We start from the raw sequence: 17,872 nt of genomic DNA on the forward strand, positions 1-17,872 counted from the left end.
TAGGTTTTGCAAACATTTTAAATTGTTTAAATTGTACAAGTGTTTTTGAAAATATCTCCATGGACGTATTCTGAAATCTCCAAAATGTTCCTGGACAGTAAAAAATTTTTATTTAATGGGACTCAACAAGAAGGGAGCTAGCCTAGGGAAATACCTACCATTGCACCAAAGCAAAAGTTAACTCAATTGAACATTTCTGATTTGTAAAAAATTGCTGCTGACTTTAAATGGTGAAAATAATTGCTTCAATTATTAGAATGTGTCCAAATATATATGTGTGTGTCCAAAGATATATATATATATGTATGTATATTTGGAGACGGAGTCTTGCTGTGTTGCCAGGCTGGAGTGCAGTGGCACGATCTCGGCTTACTGCAAGCTCCGCCTCCCGGGTTCAAGCGATTCTCCTGCCTCAGCCTCCCGAAATACTGTTCCTGATTTGGATAACCTTTGCTTGAGAAAACTTTATTCTTCTTCACCTGTATAATTTATTCTGGCAACTTCCGAATGTGTTTTCCTAAAGCTTCTTCCCTGATTGGAAGGAGGTTTAATATTTTGTGACACATGCAAACTTAACAGCCCCTATGTGAAATATTTTCTACTTTTGAAGGTGTGAAACTGGTTAAAATGTTTTAAAACTTTTCCCTTAATTGCAAAGGAAATGTATGTACATGTTAGAAGATTTAGAATATATAGATAAACCAATAAAATTAAATAACAGTTCTGTGTTGACACTTTTTGATGTATATCTTTCCATATATTTTCTGTGCCGTGCACTCACACACATACACACATGCATCCAAATGGAATAAACTAGTGAAACTTTGCACAAAAACACATAAGCCAAAGTAATAATGATTAATATTTGGTAGTGTGGTTTACTAATGCATACTGCTTGATATGCGCTTTCTTGGAATTTTAAATGTAGGTGAAACCCAAACCTTTTTCAAAATTTTACTTTAATGCTTTTAAGTTTGTTTGAGTTGTCGTGGTAATGCAAATGTCATTACCTTGAAATCATTCTTTCTCAAATGATAGAGTTCTCACAGTACACGCCAGGAACGTACCGATGGGATTTTATTTGTGTGCTTGTTTGTTTTCATTGAACTGTTTGAATTAAACTCTTAGAATCATTCTTATGGTTTGAATCGCCATTACTTAAAAAGTAATTATTATTATTATTTCTGAAAATATCTCCAGTAATTACATCTACACTTGATCTTAGCCAAAAGGCCGAGAAGCGATGAATAATTACATCTACAGGAAAAAAAATGAACACCAACTTTTAGCACTGCTTTTTTTCCATGTGGTGGAATGCAGAATGTTTATTGTTTACTTATGTTTTACGTCTGTATTTTTCAGTGTTTCGTGAAGAGCATATATTGATTTTTATAATCAGAAAAAGAAATTCGTTAAAAAGAAGTAACAATGACTGAACCGTTTTCCACCTGATACAGAACTACATGAGAACCATGGGTTCCAGAAATAACAGGCCTATTTTGTTTTGCTCAGTGATACATCTTTGAGGTCAAACTCCCAGAGTTTGTGCCGTCTCTTACAAAACACCCTGAGTGGGAATCTGGTTTTCCTTTTTGGGTAAAGTTTCTACAAAGCTTGCTGATAAAACTCATCTTACTTTTGCAAAACAATTCCTTACTTTGGGAGCTAAACGGAGATGAAGCTGATAACGGGACTCAGTTCTTCAACTTTAAAGCAGAAGCTAGGGTCATAAGACATGGAGTCCTAAAATACTCTTCCAAAGTACAGTCGCATCCAGCTAAGATAACCCTTGGAAACGTTTGCTGAAAACGTGCAGTTTGTTCATGCATCTCTTCCATGTTGCCCCTTTCCACCTTCTGTCACAAGCCACAGAAACTAGGGGAAGGCCAGGGAGCAGGTTCAGCTCATCTTCACCTGAATTCTGAGAAATTATTGAGAATCAAAGAAACCTCAGTGAGACGTTAACAAAAAGTAATCTGAGTGACATCTATGTAAAAGTCATTGCAAAGCACACTAGCTGCTAGACATATCCGGGGAGCTACCACCAATGCACTCCCTTGACAGAAAACCAGGACACCTCTTAGATGAGCTCCTTCTTTAGTGGAAAACCCTTATGTAATTTTAATTGACATCAATGCAAATCAGCCTGTATTGATTGAGTGTGCCTAATATACGCTTAATACTGAAACAAGTTGAAGTACCTCTCATAGACCCCCCATTGACTTTTCGTCTGACATCCCACACAACCAGCTCCAGCTTTGATGGAAGTCACACCATCACTCTAATGTTCTCTTCTATTTTTGATTCCAGCCTTGAAAGTCAGGATGAACTGGTGAAGATAAGACTTCTTTAAAGTACAGGAGAAATCTATTGGCACAGAATAAAAGCACTAATGTTTATTAGAGTTGTGCAAATAGCTGTTGTACTTAGTTCTGTCAACATTGCTTTTTTTTTTTAATGATGACAATTCTTCACATAATTGCCAAGCTAAAGCAAAAGAAAACTTTCTCAATCTTTATGATGCTTTCATCAGATAACCAATATAAAGTATCTTCCAGAAGACTCTGTCTCCTCAGACTTTAGAGTTTGTTCTAGGGAAGTTAGAGATAAACAAAGATGGCCTTAATAAATCTCTCTAACGTTATAAATATACAGTTTCTGGTTCTTTTTCCCCTTGGGGCAGTGGGCCAGGTATCATCAACAATTCAGATATTCTGGCCTTTCTCAAAAATGTCATTACATTAAAAACATTATGACTTAGCAAATTGTTGGAGAAAATTAGGATGCTTTTTTTAGTAGTTCTGCCATCATTAAAAATCAGCTGCCTTCTGGGGAAACTGATGCCACACCTTTGATCAGGTGTTGTATTTGGACTGAAAACAATCCCCCAAAGAAGGAGATGTTTGCTTTCTAAAGAATGAAGCTCCAGGGAGGGTATTTAAAACTGATTTTTGGCAGCCATTAACAAACAAGCATGACAGAATTGTATTTGGGGCCAGGAGTGTTTAGAGGGGTTTTTGTTTGTTCTATTGTTGAGAGTTTGGAGGGAAGGAGTCCCTGAACTGCCATTACCCCTGCATTGGTTTGCTAGGGCTGCCGTAACAAAGTACCACAGACAGGTAGATTAGAAACAACAGAAATTCCTCACAGTTCTGGAGGCTGGAAGTCCAGGATCAAGGTGACGGCAGGGTTGGTCTCTCCCCACGCCTCCTCTGTGTGTGTCTCTGTCTTCATCTCCTCTTCTTATAAAGACACCAGTCAGGCCGGGTGCCGTAGCTCACACCTGTAATACCAGTACTTTGGGAGGCCGAGGCGGGCACATCACAGTTTGAGACCAGCCTGGCCAACATGGCGAAACCAAAACCCTGTCTCTTCTAACAATACAAAAATTAGCTGGGTGTGGTGGCGTGTGTCTGTAATCCCAGCTACTTGGGAGGCTGAGGCAGGAGAATTGCTTGAACCTGGAAGGTGGAGGTTGCAGTGAGCCAAGATCGTGCCAGTGCACTCCAGCCTAGGCGACAAGAGCAAAACTCTATCTCAAAAAAAAAAAAAAAAAAAAGACACCAGTCATATTGGATTGAAGCCCACCCTAATGACCTCATTTTAATTTAATCATTTCTTTAAAGACCCTATCTTCAAATATGGTTGCATTCCCACCATATTTAAGATCCTTTCTCCAAATATGGTACTGGGGGTTAAGGCTTTAGCATATGAATTTGGTTGTGGGGCAGGTGCACAGAGTGCAGTCCCTAACAACTCTGATTCAAGGTCTTTTCACCAAATCCATAAGCCCTTTGCTTTGTAGTGGTCAGAAGGGAAAGAGAGGAGACAGGAAGATATTCATGGCTTTTCCACAAGAGCTGACTAGCTTCTGCAGCAAATGTTTTTGTTTTTCCCCTCCTTCAGTAATGGATAGCTAAAAAGTCCACTGGGAACCTTGAGAGCACTTTGCTTTCTTTCCCTGTATTTCTTTGTTTCCCCCAAACAGAAATGTGCCTCTGTCCCTCAGCATGTGTCAGTTAGGAAACCACTCTCCTTGTGTTTGCATATAAGGGATGGGAAAGAGCTAGTCAGTGAACTCGGCCAATCAGAGGCTTTGTAACTGGCAGATACCTTGGAGAAAACCAGCCACCTGTTGTGCACCCACAGTATACCTGACCCTTTACCAAGCATGACATGTTCTCTCATTTACTCCTCCTAACATCCCTGTGAAGCAGGTACTGTTGTCAACCCTAGCTTGCAGATGGGACAAGGGAATCTTGGACAAGTGTGGTAATTGGTGTAAAGTCCCAGAGCTGAGTACACTGTGGAGCAAGGATTTGAACCCAAGAAGTCTCATTCTAGAACCTTTGCTCTTAATCTCTTCTAACACCTTTCCCTAGTCTTATTGGTAGAGAAGAAACCTGTATGTAGAGAACTAACCATATTTTTCTCAGCACCCAGTATCGAGAATTGTCTCAGGGCCTCCCCGAAGACCTAGCTTCCAGTTCCAGCTCCACTAATCATTGCTAGCTGGTCTTGACATAGTCAATTAACCTCTCTGAGCTCGTATTCCATATGTAAAATAGGAGAATTGGATTATGGCCATGTTTCTCAAACTTTTAGGCTAGATCCATAAAAAGAAATACATTTTATTTGGCAACCCAGTACACACACAAACACACACACACACACACTTCATAACCAAAACAAGTGTTTAATACCAAAATATCCATCCTTATTACATGTGAATGCCCTCTGATATTTTCTATTCTAATCTATTTTCATGATTTTTAAATATTAATTGTGACCTATTCTATTGGATTTGTCAAAAAGCTGAACTAGGTGACCCAGTTTAGACTCCTGGAATCCTAAAATCCTGTTAATCTATATAGATGTCTGTTTGGAGCTTCTCATATCTTGAATGCATATTTATTTTAAACAAATGAATATCACATATTACAGGGGACAACATCCTTTTTACCTCTGGTATGAGTTAACTGCATCATGGAAATAATAATAATTACTTCTATTTATTGTGTACCTCCCACGTGCCAGGGCTTTAAAATGCAGTATCTCCTGTAGCCTGTAGGTGGTAGGTATTCTCTCTGATTTATAGATGAGGAAACTAAGGATCTGATTAAGTAATTTGCTCAAGGCCCCATAGGCACCAAAGCTGTTTGAACCAAGGCCATTCTAATTCCAAAGCCCTTACATTCAACATTCTTTTCAGAGGAGGGTATATAAAGGGGTTTAGAAGGAGAGGTAAAGTCTAAAAGCTACCGCAGCTGCACATAATTTATTTCCTAATAGTTTGCTGTCCGTGGCAGAAATGACTGCCCTCTGGGGTGTGAAGCCACCGCTGCAGCAATGATTGAAATCACCTGGGAAGCTTAAACAATTCCCCCTGCCCTCACCCAGGCCACCCCCGGACCCGTTAAATCAGAATTGCTAGGGGTGGAACCCAGGCCTTAGTCGTTTTTAAAAACCCCAAGGTGGTTCTAATATGTAGCCAAGGCTGGGAACCATTGCTCTGAAATCTCAGAAATTAAAGAGCTGTAAGGAGCTTTTCTATTTTACCTCCTGCAAACAAGATTTACTAAAATACTGCTTAAAGCTCTTTAACTGCTTCCACAGAGCTGAAGTACAGGACCTTTGCTGTTTCTTTGGAGCACACACAAAAATCTGATAAACAACCTTGTATCTGCTTTTCAACACACCTAGAGAAATTAGAGAATGCTAAGGATGTAGATGAGGAGATGTTTAAAGCAACTGTGGTATTCTGGAGAATCTAGCTCCGAGATACTTTATAACTCAGCTCATGTCATTTTGTTTTTTATTTTTTATTTTTACTTATTTACATATTTTTTCAGACAGAGTCTCACTCTGGCACCAGGCTGGAGTACAGTGGTGAGTCACAGCTCACTGCATCTCAAATTCCTGGGTAAAATTCTAACTCTCCCAGGATTGGAGTCTCCTGAGTAGCTGGAACTACAGGAGCACACCACCACAGCCACTTCATTTTTTACATTTTTTTTTTGTAGAAGTGGGGTCTTGCTGTGTTGTCCGGGCTGGTCTTGAACTCCTGGCCCCAAGCGATCTTCCCGCCTAAGCCTCCCAAAATGTTGGAATTACAGGTATGAGCCACCACGCCCAGCCAGCTCATGTAATTCTGAAAGTCATTTTTGTATGAATGGAGAAGTCGGTTGCTGAATTAGCAGAATTGAGTGTGACCTGTAGCCATAGACGAAGTGGACTGGGGACAATGTAGAATGCCAACAAAGACTAAAGTCACTGTAAATATGATAAGCCATCACATTTTCTTAAAAAGGGCTGGGCGTGGTGGCTCACAGCTGTAATCCCAGTACTTTGGGAGGCCGAGGTGGGTGGATCATTTGAGGTCAGGAGTTCAAGACCAGCCTGGCCAACCCCGCCTCTGCTAAAAATAAAATTATCTGGGTGTGGTGGCAGCCACCCATTGTCCCAGCTACTCAGGAGGCTGAGGCAGGAGAATTGCTTGAACCTGGGAGGCGGAGGTCGCAGTGAGCCAATATCGTGCCACTGCACTCCAGCCTGGGACAGAGTGAGACTCCATCTCAAAAAAAAAAAAAGGGTTGCGGGGGGGGCCTCAGTGAAAGATTTCCACTTTTTCACATGGATTATGGCAACTGTGGTGAAACCAGGAAGCCTCTCCCAAAGCATTTTCCACAGGAATAGGATGAAGTCATTTTACTAACCTTCCGGTCTCACCTAACTTTATACCAGGATTATTGTGGTGTGTGATCTATTTGCCATTTGAAATATAAATGATCAACACTCAATTTCACTGTCTTCCATGAAGGAGTCTTCAAAATGGGGGCTATGCCATACTGCTGGGTTTTTTCCACATCTTAAGCCACAGCATTAATAATGTTAAAAATATCTGCAATTTTCATACTTCAGACAGTAAAAGCACGGCATTACCATAACCAAGAACAAATGCATGCTGTTCTCAAAGATGATTATATGTTTCTTTTAGACCCCTTAACAGACGGCAGGTCCTGAATTCTCCTGCTTAGGCCAACATGGATAGAGGTGCTATGCATCTGCTCTGTCTGTAGTAAAAGCCCCCGATGTTTGACTGCTTACAGAATGACGTGGCCGCACTTCTGAAACCCATATCGGAAAAGATTCAGGAAATCCAAACTTTCAGAGAGAGAAACCGGGGGAGTAACATGTTTAATCATCTTTCGGCCGTCAGCGAAAGCATCCCTGCCCTTGGATGGATAGCTGTGGTGAGTCCAGGTGCAATGTTGCCTCTTCACCTCATCACACGTTTGGAGTATTTAGGAGAACTAGCAGCTTAGCTACCTTCACGCTCCTTGCACTGAAGGAAGCTTCTTCCTAGGCTGAATGCATCCGCTTTCTCCTACCCTGTTTAAAGTTCAAGCTTTCTGTTCTGAGATACTGTAGAAAGTGTTTTTATCAACCTTTACAGAGCAACATGTGCCTCCCACTTTCAAGTCCACACGTCTCCATTGCTTTTCTTCTTCTTTAAGGCATTTTCTTTCTTATCCTATTTTTTTTTCCTTCTATGCTTGGGTGACGGTCCTGTTTTCTCAGTCTCCCAAACCTGGTCCTTATGTCAAGGAGATGAATGACGCTGCCACCTTTTACACTAACAGGGTCTTAAAGGACTACAAACACAGGTACGTACCTTCCTTTACTCACCAAATTTTCAGTTGATTACTTGTTAGACATTTGTCCCTAAAACTCAGTCCAGTTAACTACTGATTCCTTTCCAAGGCTCTACACTAATGTACTATAAACTTTAAAGGAAAATCTAATCTTTGCAGATAAAGTCAAGTGGAAAGTGGAATCAATTATCCAGATAATATATGGGTTTTAGAAAGTCTGCCTCAGTTCTCTCATAATGAATAAACTCTCCCCACTTGAATGCATGTCACTATCTTATGTATTCCCACAATAATCAGAGAGCTTGGTGATGGAACAACCCTGTATGGTACAGAACCTTTACATGGATCAAAGTAGAGTTGGAGGGTGAGCTATAGAAGAGAGGAGGAATCAGGAAATGAAGTGTGAATCAAGAACAGAAATGAGGTGAAACAACAAACCAGAGCAGTGAGAAGGAAACCAGAGACTCAGTTAATATGAAATACAACTGGGGTGTACGCAGAGACACCTGGAAGACTAGCAGCCATTCAGAGTGCTGCTGAAAGTATAGATGAGTCTAAACCAAGGGGCTTTGCCTGGTGAACCAGCGTGAAAGGACCTTGCGTTCGACAGCACAAGTAATAGATCCCAGAGTAACTTAAACTGGAGTCAGAATAGAAAATAGGCCCAAACGGAGACATGGCAGAGCTGAAGAAATATCCAGGAAAATGTGTCCTAAACTATTTAAAGGATATCGTGAGATTCCACCCCCTCTGATAAGGTCGTGCCTTGTACTCTAAACAGCTGGCTAAATGTGATGTGGCTGGTGCCTAGGAACTAAGGGAAGGGATGAGGCAAATATAAGAGCAACAAGGTTCTACCTGCTTCTGGCCCTGGACTTGAGAGTGGATCTCCCTCTGAGCTCTTAGATGGCAGCAGCAGAAGTGACCATTGGTCAGCAAATGCAGAGGCACCTGGGGACGTCTCATGTGTTGACCCAGACTGTTCAGGTGGAAGGAAATTAAAGAACCTGCATTATTGGATTACTGCTTCAATTCACCTTCTTTTTTTTTTTTTTTTTTTTGAGATGGAGTCTCGCTCTGTTGCCAGGCTGGAGTACAGTGATGCGATCTTGGCTCACTGCAACCTCTGCCTCCCGGGTTCAAGCGATTCTCCTGCCTCAACCTCCCAAGTAGCTGGGACTATAGGTGCGACCACCACGCCCAGCTAATTTTTGTATATTTAGTAGAGACAGAGTTTCACCACGTTGGCCAGATGGTCTCAATCTCTTGACCTCGTGATCCGCCCGCCTCAGCCTCCCAAAGTGTTGGGATTACAGGCATGAGCCATTGTGCCTGGCCTCAATTCACTCCTTTATTTTACTAATGCAGATCTGAAAATTAGAACCAGAAGAAAAGGGTCTACAACAATATAAGACAAATTTTATATGGAATATAGAAAAATTGCATAAAATATATAGATAAATACCTAGTATATTTCCAGGCCATTAATTAATATTACATATTCAAAATTTTCATCACTTTTTTTGTAGATTTTTTTATTTTTAAAAATATTGAGTAGATACAAAAGAATATTTATAAAATACACACGAGATGTTAAGGATTACAATACAAAAAAATACCTATACATCCATCCCTCAAGTTAAGAACTATGTAACAATATTTTTTTACTATAAAAAGCAGGCCAGGTGTGGTGGCTCACACCTGTAATCCCAGCACTGTGGAAGGCTGAGACAGGTGGATCACTTGAGGTCAGGAGTTCATGACCAGCCTGGCCAACATGGTGAAACCCTGTCTCTACTAAAAATACAAAAAGCCGAGCGTGGTGGTGGGCACCTGTAATCCCAGCTACTCAGGAGGCTGAGGCAGGAGAATCACTTGAACCCGGGAGGCGGAGGTTGCAGTGAGCTGAGATTGTGCCACTGCACTCCAGCCTGGGTGACAAAGTGAGACTCCATCTCAAAAAAAAAAGGAGCCATATCCAACAATTCCACTCCTAGGTGTATTTCCAAAAGAACTGAAAACATATGTTCACCCAAAATCTTGTACACAATATTCATTGCAGCATTATTCATAATAGCCAATAGATGAGAACAACTATTGTTCATCAACTGATGAATGGATAAATAAAATATGGTATATCCACACAATAAAATATTATTTGGCCATAAAAAAAAAGAATGAAGTATTGATACTTCATTCTTTTATTCGGGCAGCAGCATGGATGAACCTTGAAAATATTGTGCTAAGTGAAAGAAGCCAGGCACAAAGACTACATATTGTATGATTACATTTATATGAAATTCCAGGATAGTCAAATCTATAGAAAGAGAAAGTAGATTAACAGTTGCCTAGGGCTGGAGAAATTTAGGGAAAACTTAAACTTTTTAAAATTTAAGGTTTTGTTTAAAGTTTTTAGTTTAAGTTTTTAGTAATGATTCCCTTTTGGGGAGTAATTGCTAATGGGTATAGGGTTTCTTTTGGGGGGTGATGAATATGTTCTAAAATTGATTGTGGTGGTGATTGCTCAACTGAGTGATAACTCTCCTGAGCTAAACTATGGAATTGCACACTGGAAATGGTTGAAGTATATGGGATGTGAATTATATTTCAATAAAGCTGTTTTATTTCAAAAAACAAAAAGAAAAACAAACAGCCATTGTACTCCCCTCACAGAATTTAGTCGTTCCATGTTGCTTTTAGGAAGAGGAGCTTTAGCAGACAGAACACCTAATTCCAGGGTCTTCAGTGCGCCTCTTTTCCTCTTAGGGGCTCTGCCCACCCCGAGAAAACTTTGGTTAAAACAGTTGTGCTCAGTTACAGACTTTTTGCATCAAGGCAATTGTGCCCAATGATATGCCTCCAAATGTTGCCGTGTTGTATTAGATACTTTAGAACTGTGCGGCACGCATGAGAAAGGCATCAGAAATGCAAGATGGTCTGTTCTTCTGACATAAAAATAACATTTCAGAAAAGAGCAAGTTTCATTTCCCAAACCTGGATATCATATGACAGCATGAACATACACCCATGGTGACTTCTTTTGTTCCAGATATACAGACACACACCTACACATGCCAGTTGAGGACAGCTCAAGCACTACCTAGGTTTCTGCCTTTTTACCTTCCACCCTTGAAGACTATTTTAATTAGTATCTCAGTTCATCAGCTCCTGTCCTTCTCCCAGTCCCTCCTTGAGTATATGTTGGGCTGTGGGTGTGAGGGGTTCTCCCCAGGTAGCAGCATAGTCAAAAGGGTTGGGCTTTTCTACATGCTTTTGTTCACAAAGAGGGTTCAGTATTTGCCCCTCAGTGTTAACTCTAGCAATTAAGTAGAAAATGTACTTCCAGTAGTACCAAAGATGACTCAGTTAAGCTCAGTGGACCACCTCAAGACTATACAAGAAGCCGAAGAAATGCAGCTGGAAGTGCAAATGCATTCGTTTTACTGCTAGGAGTAGTCAAAGCACTCCCAGGTCACCCTTGAGCTTCTGAAAGCGGACTAAGCAGCATACTCCACACCATGCAACACCCATTTACCGGTGGACTCAAGCCCGCGGTGCCGTCTCTGTGTCGCAGTCATTTGTGAGTCACTGCTGCCCACTGGGCAGTAGGACCGTAGGTAGAGGAGTAGAAAGGCAGACCTCCTTGAGGTTTAAACAGGACTGTGAGCAGTGAAATCTGTATCTGTGCAACGCTTACCACCAGCTTGACTGCTCATTGGCTGTTTTTCTCTTTCTTTTTTATTTTTTTTGAGACAGAGTCTCGCTCTGTCACCTAGGCTGGAGTGCAGTGGCACGATCTCAGCTCACTGCAATCTCCGCCTCCTGGGTTCAAGCAGTTCTGCCTCAGACTCCTGAGTAGCTGGGACTACAGGCATGCACCACCACACCCAGCTAATTTTTTTGCATTTTTAGTGGAGATGGAGTTTCGCCATGTTGGTCAGGCTGGTCTCAAACTCCTAACCGCAAATGATCTACTCACCTCGGCCTCCGAAAGTACTGAGATTATAGGCGTGAGCCACCCCGCCCGGCCTGGTTCTTTCAATATATGAATAGAGCAAGTCATTTATTTTAGCTTTATAGAGGTGTGGCCTCTCTGAGTCATAATCATTAAAATTCACATTCCCCTACCATAGCTTCTTCCAGAGTATATGAAAACTGAAGATAGGTTTGCAGCTCCTAATGTGTATTTGGGTCCTGCTCAATTTGTTACCCCTTAAAGACTGATTTCAGGTAAAAGGGCACCATACTCTTAGTCCTTATTACAAGTTTTGCTAGAACGTTCTTCAAGTCAAAATAATACTGCATTGGTTAAAAAAAAAAAAAAAGAATTTGCCCATATAGACTTGAACTTCATCCACTGTTAAATTTTTTAATGGAAAATATACTGAATCAGACATGGTGGCTCATGCCTGTAATCCCAGCTCTTTGGGAGGCTGAGGAGGGAGGATACCTTGAGGCCAGGAGTTCGAGACCAGCCTGGGCAACATAGTGAGACCTCCATCTCTACAAAAAAATTTAAAAATTATCTGGGCATGGTGGCGCACATGTAGCTGTAGTCCCAGCTACTTGGAAGGCTGAGGTGGGAGGATCACTTGAGCCCAGGAGGTTGAGGCTACAGCAAGCTATGATCTCACCATTGCACTCCAGCCTGGGTGACAGAGCAAGACCCTGTCTCTAAAAAAAAAAAGAAAAGAAAGTATATTGAATGTCAACATGCTATTTCTATAATGTCCACAAACATACATGTGTGTTGTATGTACATACACATATAAACATAGACATATGTGTGTACATTTATACTGAAGTAATGTTCATGCTCTAATAATAGCTGTGTGTATACTGCTTCCTATGTGCTAGGCACTGTACTAAGACCCTTACAAGACCCTACAGACTTAGGAAACTAACAAGAGAGACCGTTGGAGCTACACTTAGTTTTTGAGTTTTGACTGTGAAGGTGAGGTAAAGCGACAATGAGATTTTTCATACATTTGATGAATATAATCAGTACATCTAAAAATGTAGAACAAAACCACACTCACATTTTTTCTATTTGTGGAGTGAATAATTATGACTTCAGTTCCCAATTTCACTCTTTCTAAATGGCATGCCTTAATACAATAGGATTCTAAACATGCTGGTGGTACTTTAGGGCTTTTCAAGGAAAACAAAATATGTCTAGAGACAAGTCATTATTACAAGAGCTTTAATAATAGAGATTTCCATTCATGATTATCTTCAGATTAATGGCCCAGGAACATAATTAAATTTTTCTTAACTCAAATGTCATTATTTTTGCATTTACCTTGACTTCTATAAGTGAGAAAAAATATATTATAGGTAAAAATTGCCAAAAGGAAATGCAACTATTTTTACCTATCTATAAGTTTAATATTTCTAACAATTCTTTCAATCTTGTATGTTAATCCCATTATAAAAGGTAAGCATTTTACTAGCCCTTGGTTCAATAAAATAGAGATAAAAATACTGGTGATGCCTTGCCTGGTTTGTATTGTCATTCAAAGTATTAAATTAAGGGAATTTAAGTAAATGTCCCTTTAGAAGTAAGGGGTGTTACCTGTTTGTAAGAGATCAATTTTCTTCCTATACCAACTTCTTTGTCAGTCATAATGGCTAAAATTCTCCAATTTGGTTATACTTTTAACCAAATAATTCAACAGAATTATTATAAAATGAACCCAATGACTTTTTTTTTCTTTTTAATACCATTCTCATTCCTGGGAGTATATTGTCTCTCATTTTGCATCAGAAGCAGTGCAGAAAGAAACAGTCTCCCCTCCACGCCCCCGTCACGTGAGGGCTGACTGGGACAGTGCAAGGACACCCTACTCAAGTCAACTTAGCTCTGTCGGGTCCCCTCTCTGTGGTACCTCTGCTCCATACCCGGAGCTCAGGGCATCTGGCCACCTGCCGCCTCCCCTCAGGAGAGTACTGGGCCAGCTTCCTCCCAGGGTTCCCTTCTGAAGCCCTTCACGGTGCCTGGGCTGCAAGGACGATTGCTCCGGGCTCCAGGGCCCCTAGTCACTAGATAACCATGTGCCCCCACAATCTTTTTAAAATTTTATTTTAGATCCTAACTCTGCTTTCTTCAACTCTCTTTCACAACAAAGTGATTTGCGTCATGTGGATTGGGTGAAGTCATATTTGAACATTTGGAGTGAACTTCAAGCATACATCAAGGAACACCACACCACGGGCCTCACATGGAGCAAAACAGTGAGTACGAGGTCTTCCTCCAAGTGTGTAAAAAAAGGCCATAACTATATATACACCCTGTGGCCCAGTAATCTCACGCCTTAAAATTTACCTCAAGGAAAATGTAAGATTAAATGTTCATGCGGAGGGCCAGGCGCGGTGGCTCACGCCTGTAATCCCAGCACTTTGGGAGGCTGAGCTGGGCAGATCATTGAGGTCAGAAGTTCAAGACCAGCCTGGCAAACATGACAAAACACTGTCTCTACTAAAAATATAAAAATTAGCCAGGCATGGTAACGCACGTCTGTAATTCCAGCTACTCAGGAGGCTGAGGCATGAGAATTGCTTGAACCCAGGAGGCAGAGGCTGCAGTGAGCCGAGATTGCACCATTGCACTCCAGCCTGGGCGACAGAGCAAAACTCTGTCCAAAAAAAGCCCATGTAGAAACGGTTTATGGAAATGTCATTTGTGGTAGGAGAAATTTCGGAGCTCCCTACATAACATAGAAAAGAAATAGAAAAGAAAATGGCTGGCAGGGCGCAGTGGCTCACGCCTGTAATTCCAGCACTTTGGGAGGCCGAGGTGGGCAGATCACCTGAGGTCAGGAGTTCGAGACCAGCCTGGTCAACATAGTGAAACCCCATCTCTACTAAAAATACTAAAATTAGCTGGGTGTGGTGGCACATGCCTGTAATCCCAGCTACTTGGGAGGCTGAGGAAGGAGAATCACTTAACTTGGGAGGCAGACGTTGCAGTGAGCTTAGATCGTGCCACTGCACTCCAGCCTGGGCCACAGAGTGAGACTTCATCTCAAACAAACAGCAACAACAACAAAAAAGGAAATGGCTAAGTCGTACATGGTAAGAATGCAATGAAACACTCTACAGCCATTAAAATGCTTTACCAGTTAATGTTAAGTGATAAAGTCAATTGCAAAAGTTTATGAGTATTAAGATGATGTATATGTTAAGAAATTGCGTGATAGAGGCTGGGCACGGTGACTGTAATCCTAGCACTTTGGGAGGCCAAGGTGAGTGGATCACCCACGGTCAGGAGTTCGAGACCAGCCTGGCCAACATGGCAAAACCCCGTCTCTGCTAAAAACACAAAAAACAGCCGAGCGTGGTGGTGCACGCCATAATCCCAGCTACTCAGGAGGCTGAGGCAAGAGAATCGCTTGAACCCGGGAGGCGGAGGTTGCAGTGAGCCAAGATAGTGCCACTGTACTTCAGCCTGGGTGACAGAGCAAGACTCTGTCTCAAAAAAAAAAAAAAAAATGTGTGATAGAAATTGAAGGGAACAAGAAGGTTTGAAGACAGGTGTACATGGAAAGCTATGCAGCCATAAAACAGAACAAAATCATGTCCTTTGCAGCAACATGGAAGCTGCTAGAGCATTATCCTAAGCTAATTAACTCAGGAACAGAATGCCAATACCGTGTGTTCCCACTTACAAGTGGAAGCTAAATAATGGGTACACGTGGACATAAAGACGGGAAAAACAGACACTGAGGACTGCCAGAGATAGGATGGAGGGAGGAGTCCAAGGACTGAAAAACTACTTACTGGGTACTGTGCCTACTACCTGGGTGACGGGATCATTCACACCCCCAAACCTCAGCATCACACAATATACCCACGTAACAAACCTGCACATGTATCCCCTGAACCTAAAGTAAAGGTTGAAATTATTCCAAAAAAAAAGAACAAGATAGATGTCATTTTAATGAGGTGGAATTATGATTAAAATGTCCTTTAAATGTTCTTAACTTCTCTTTTAGTGTTCTAAAGTGTATTGAATAGTATTTTTGAGTACCTAGGCGATCCTAGGACTTTGGTATCTTAGTAGCAGCATAAGATCACAGCCTGTGTCTGTTCCCACTTTAATTCCCATGTGAGATGTTGCGCTGACCTTTGCCCCTTTCAGCTTTATCTCTCACATCCTCTCCCATGTCTCACCGTGTGTTCCAGCAACCCCTCACTCCTTGTGGTATCCTGAACAAAGCCAGTGCTTGGATTGCACCAAATGAAATTGATGTTGTTTCAAAATTTACCGAACTCATATTGTGTAACCTTTATTGCAATGTCCTGAACCTATATCCTGCTGTATAACCTAATTTCCCCCGGGGAGGTACCCCTACCTCTTCTGCAAGACTCACCTCACACATCACCTCTTTAAGAAACTTCCATTGATCTCCATCAGCTCCCCATCTGGGTTGACTGGCTCTGCTCTCTGTCTGCCTCCTTTGCATCTTGAGTATACCTCAGTCATATCCTTAGCATGTGGAATGGTGCTTTACTGTGTGCTTTTGGGACTCTCCCACTAGATTGGAAACTCATCTCTTGTCTCCAGCCCCTAGTATAGTGCCTGGCACAGAGTAAGTGCTCAGTAAATGGTTTGAACTAAATGATCATGAGGGGACTCTTAGAATGTTTCTTGCCCTTTTGAATCTCTGCACTTGCTTTTCATGGAAACTCCTTTCCATTAGAAATTAATGTTACAGTGGACTTAAGGGACTTGAGGGAAAGGGTGGGAGGGGGCTGAGGGATAAAAGACTACAAATTGGGTACAGTGTATACTGCTCAGCTGATGGATGCACCAAAATCTCACAAATTACCACTAAAGAACTTACTCATGTAACCAAACGCCATCTCTTCCCCAAAAACATATGGAAATCAAAATAAAATAAAGAAATTAATGTTAACTTGAATGAAACAGCTTCTTTGTGAATTCCATTCAGAGGTTAAACTCACTGTCCTGAAAGCAGTACCCCAGCACCTAACCCTCCATGCTGGATGTCCCTGTCAGTATAGTAAGCAGGCTTCATGCCAAAGGAGAGTTTGTGGTTTTTCAAGAGAGTGTGGGGCCTTCTACATTTGTTTTCCAACACTTATACCAATGTTAACACGACCCTTCAAGACTGATGTTTCTTTTTATATTCTACTTTGCCTATTTTCTCCATAGCACTGAAATGCACAGTGCCAGATACAACTAAGTGGATTGTTTTTTTTTTTTTCCTGACCACAACATTGTGACTTTTGAGAAGAGAGTTCAAAAACATGTGAAGGGTTTTAATAAGTAAGGGTATGTGTGGATATGGATGGGTGTTTATGTAGACTAATTGGAATTATTTTTTATCGATTTCCAATGAGATAGTGTTTTGTTGTACAGCCATGTATCATAAAGAGAAAGTGTCACATCTTTGCCATGGTGATAGATCATTATTAGAGAACAGTAAAATGAAAATCAGGAGCCCTTGGCTCTATTATTATTTCATGGTAGATAAATGCCAGAGGAATGAGAATCCATTTATGGAAAATAGTGTCAACAAATGCTAGCCTGTTAATTCTCTAATGGTGCCCATGGAAAATGAATAGAAAATTACTTTTAAATGGTTTGAATACCTTTAATGCAATGTGCAAAGCTGAGTAATTGTGTTTATGAATATAAAAGAGAATTGATTATTAATTACAGAAAAATATAAATGTAGCTGTTTTCCTTTGTTCTAAAGTGAATACTTATTATGTTCAAGCTTCACAAAACAATACTTGCTCTTACTATGTACAACACATTCAGATATTTTATTTTTTATTTCATTTCTTATAAAATTCTGGCTGAGACCCAATAAATTGATTTCATGACCCCACTAGTGAGTCATATCTCACATTTTTAAAAATGTGTTATAAGCTAGGTGTGGTGGCTCACGCCTGTAATCCCAGCACTTTGGAAGGCTGAGGCGGGTGGATCACCTGTGGTCAGGAGTTTGAGACCAGCCTGGCCAACGTAGCAAAACACTGTCTCTACTAAAAATACAAAAATTAGCCAGGCATGGTGGCGGGCACCTGTAATCCCAGCTACTTGGGAGGCTGAGGCAAGAGAATCGCTTGAACCCGGGAGGCAGTGGTTGTAGTGAGCCGAGATCATGCCACTGCCCTTCAGCCTGGGCAACAAGAGTGAGACTTGGTCTCAAAATAAATAAATAAATAAATAAATAAATAAATAG

General features: G+C 41.1%; 1 protein-coding gene and 1 pseudogene across 3 annotated transcripts in view; one reads left to right on the plus strand and one right to left on the minus strand.

Moving 5' to 3' along the window:
• The window catches only part of CAP2 (cyclase associated actin cytoskeleton regulatory protein 2), a 163,065-nt gene that overhangs the window by 105,248 nt on the left and 39,945 nt on the right, over window positions 1-17,872 (plus strand). For 2 of the 3 annotated variants that reach the window (XM_008976774.5, XM_034961506.4), the window contains 3 exons: window positions 7,110-7,253; window positions 7,582-7,667; window positions 13,784-13,889. The exons of the other annotated variant lie outside the window; for it this stretch is intronic. In XM_008976774.5, coding sequence (XP_008975022.1) covers window positions 7,110-7,253; window positions 7,582-7,667; window positions 13,784-13,889 — 336 coding nt within the window. The remainder of the gene's footprint in view (window positions 1-7,109; window positions 7,254-7,581; window positions 7,668-13,783; window positions 13,890-17,872) is intronic. 3 annotated transcript variants of the gene reach the window in all.
• Window positions 1,138-1,245, minus strand: LOC112440324 (U2 spliceosomal RNA; annotated as a pseudogene).

This window comes from Pan paniscus, chromosome 5 (assembly GCF_029289425.2).
Source record: "Pan paniscus chromosome 5, NHGRI_mPanPan1-v2.0_pri, whole genome shotgun sequence".
Lineage (NCBI taxonomy): Eukaryota > Metazoa > Chordata > Mammalia > Primates > Hominidae > Pan > Pan paniscus.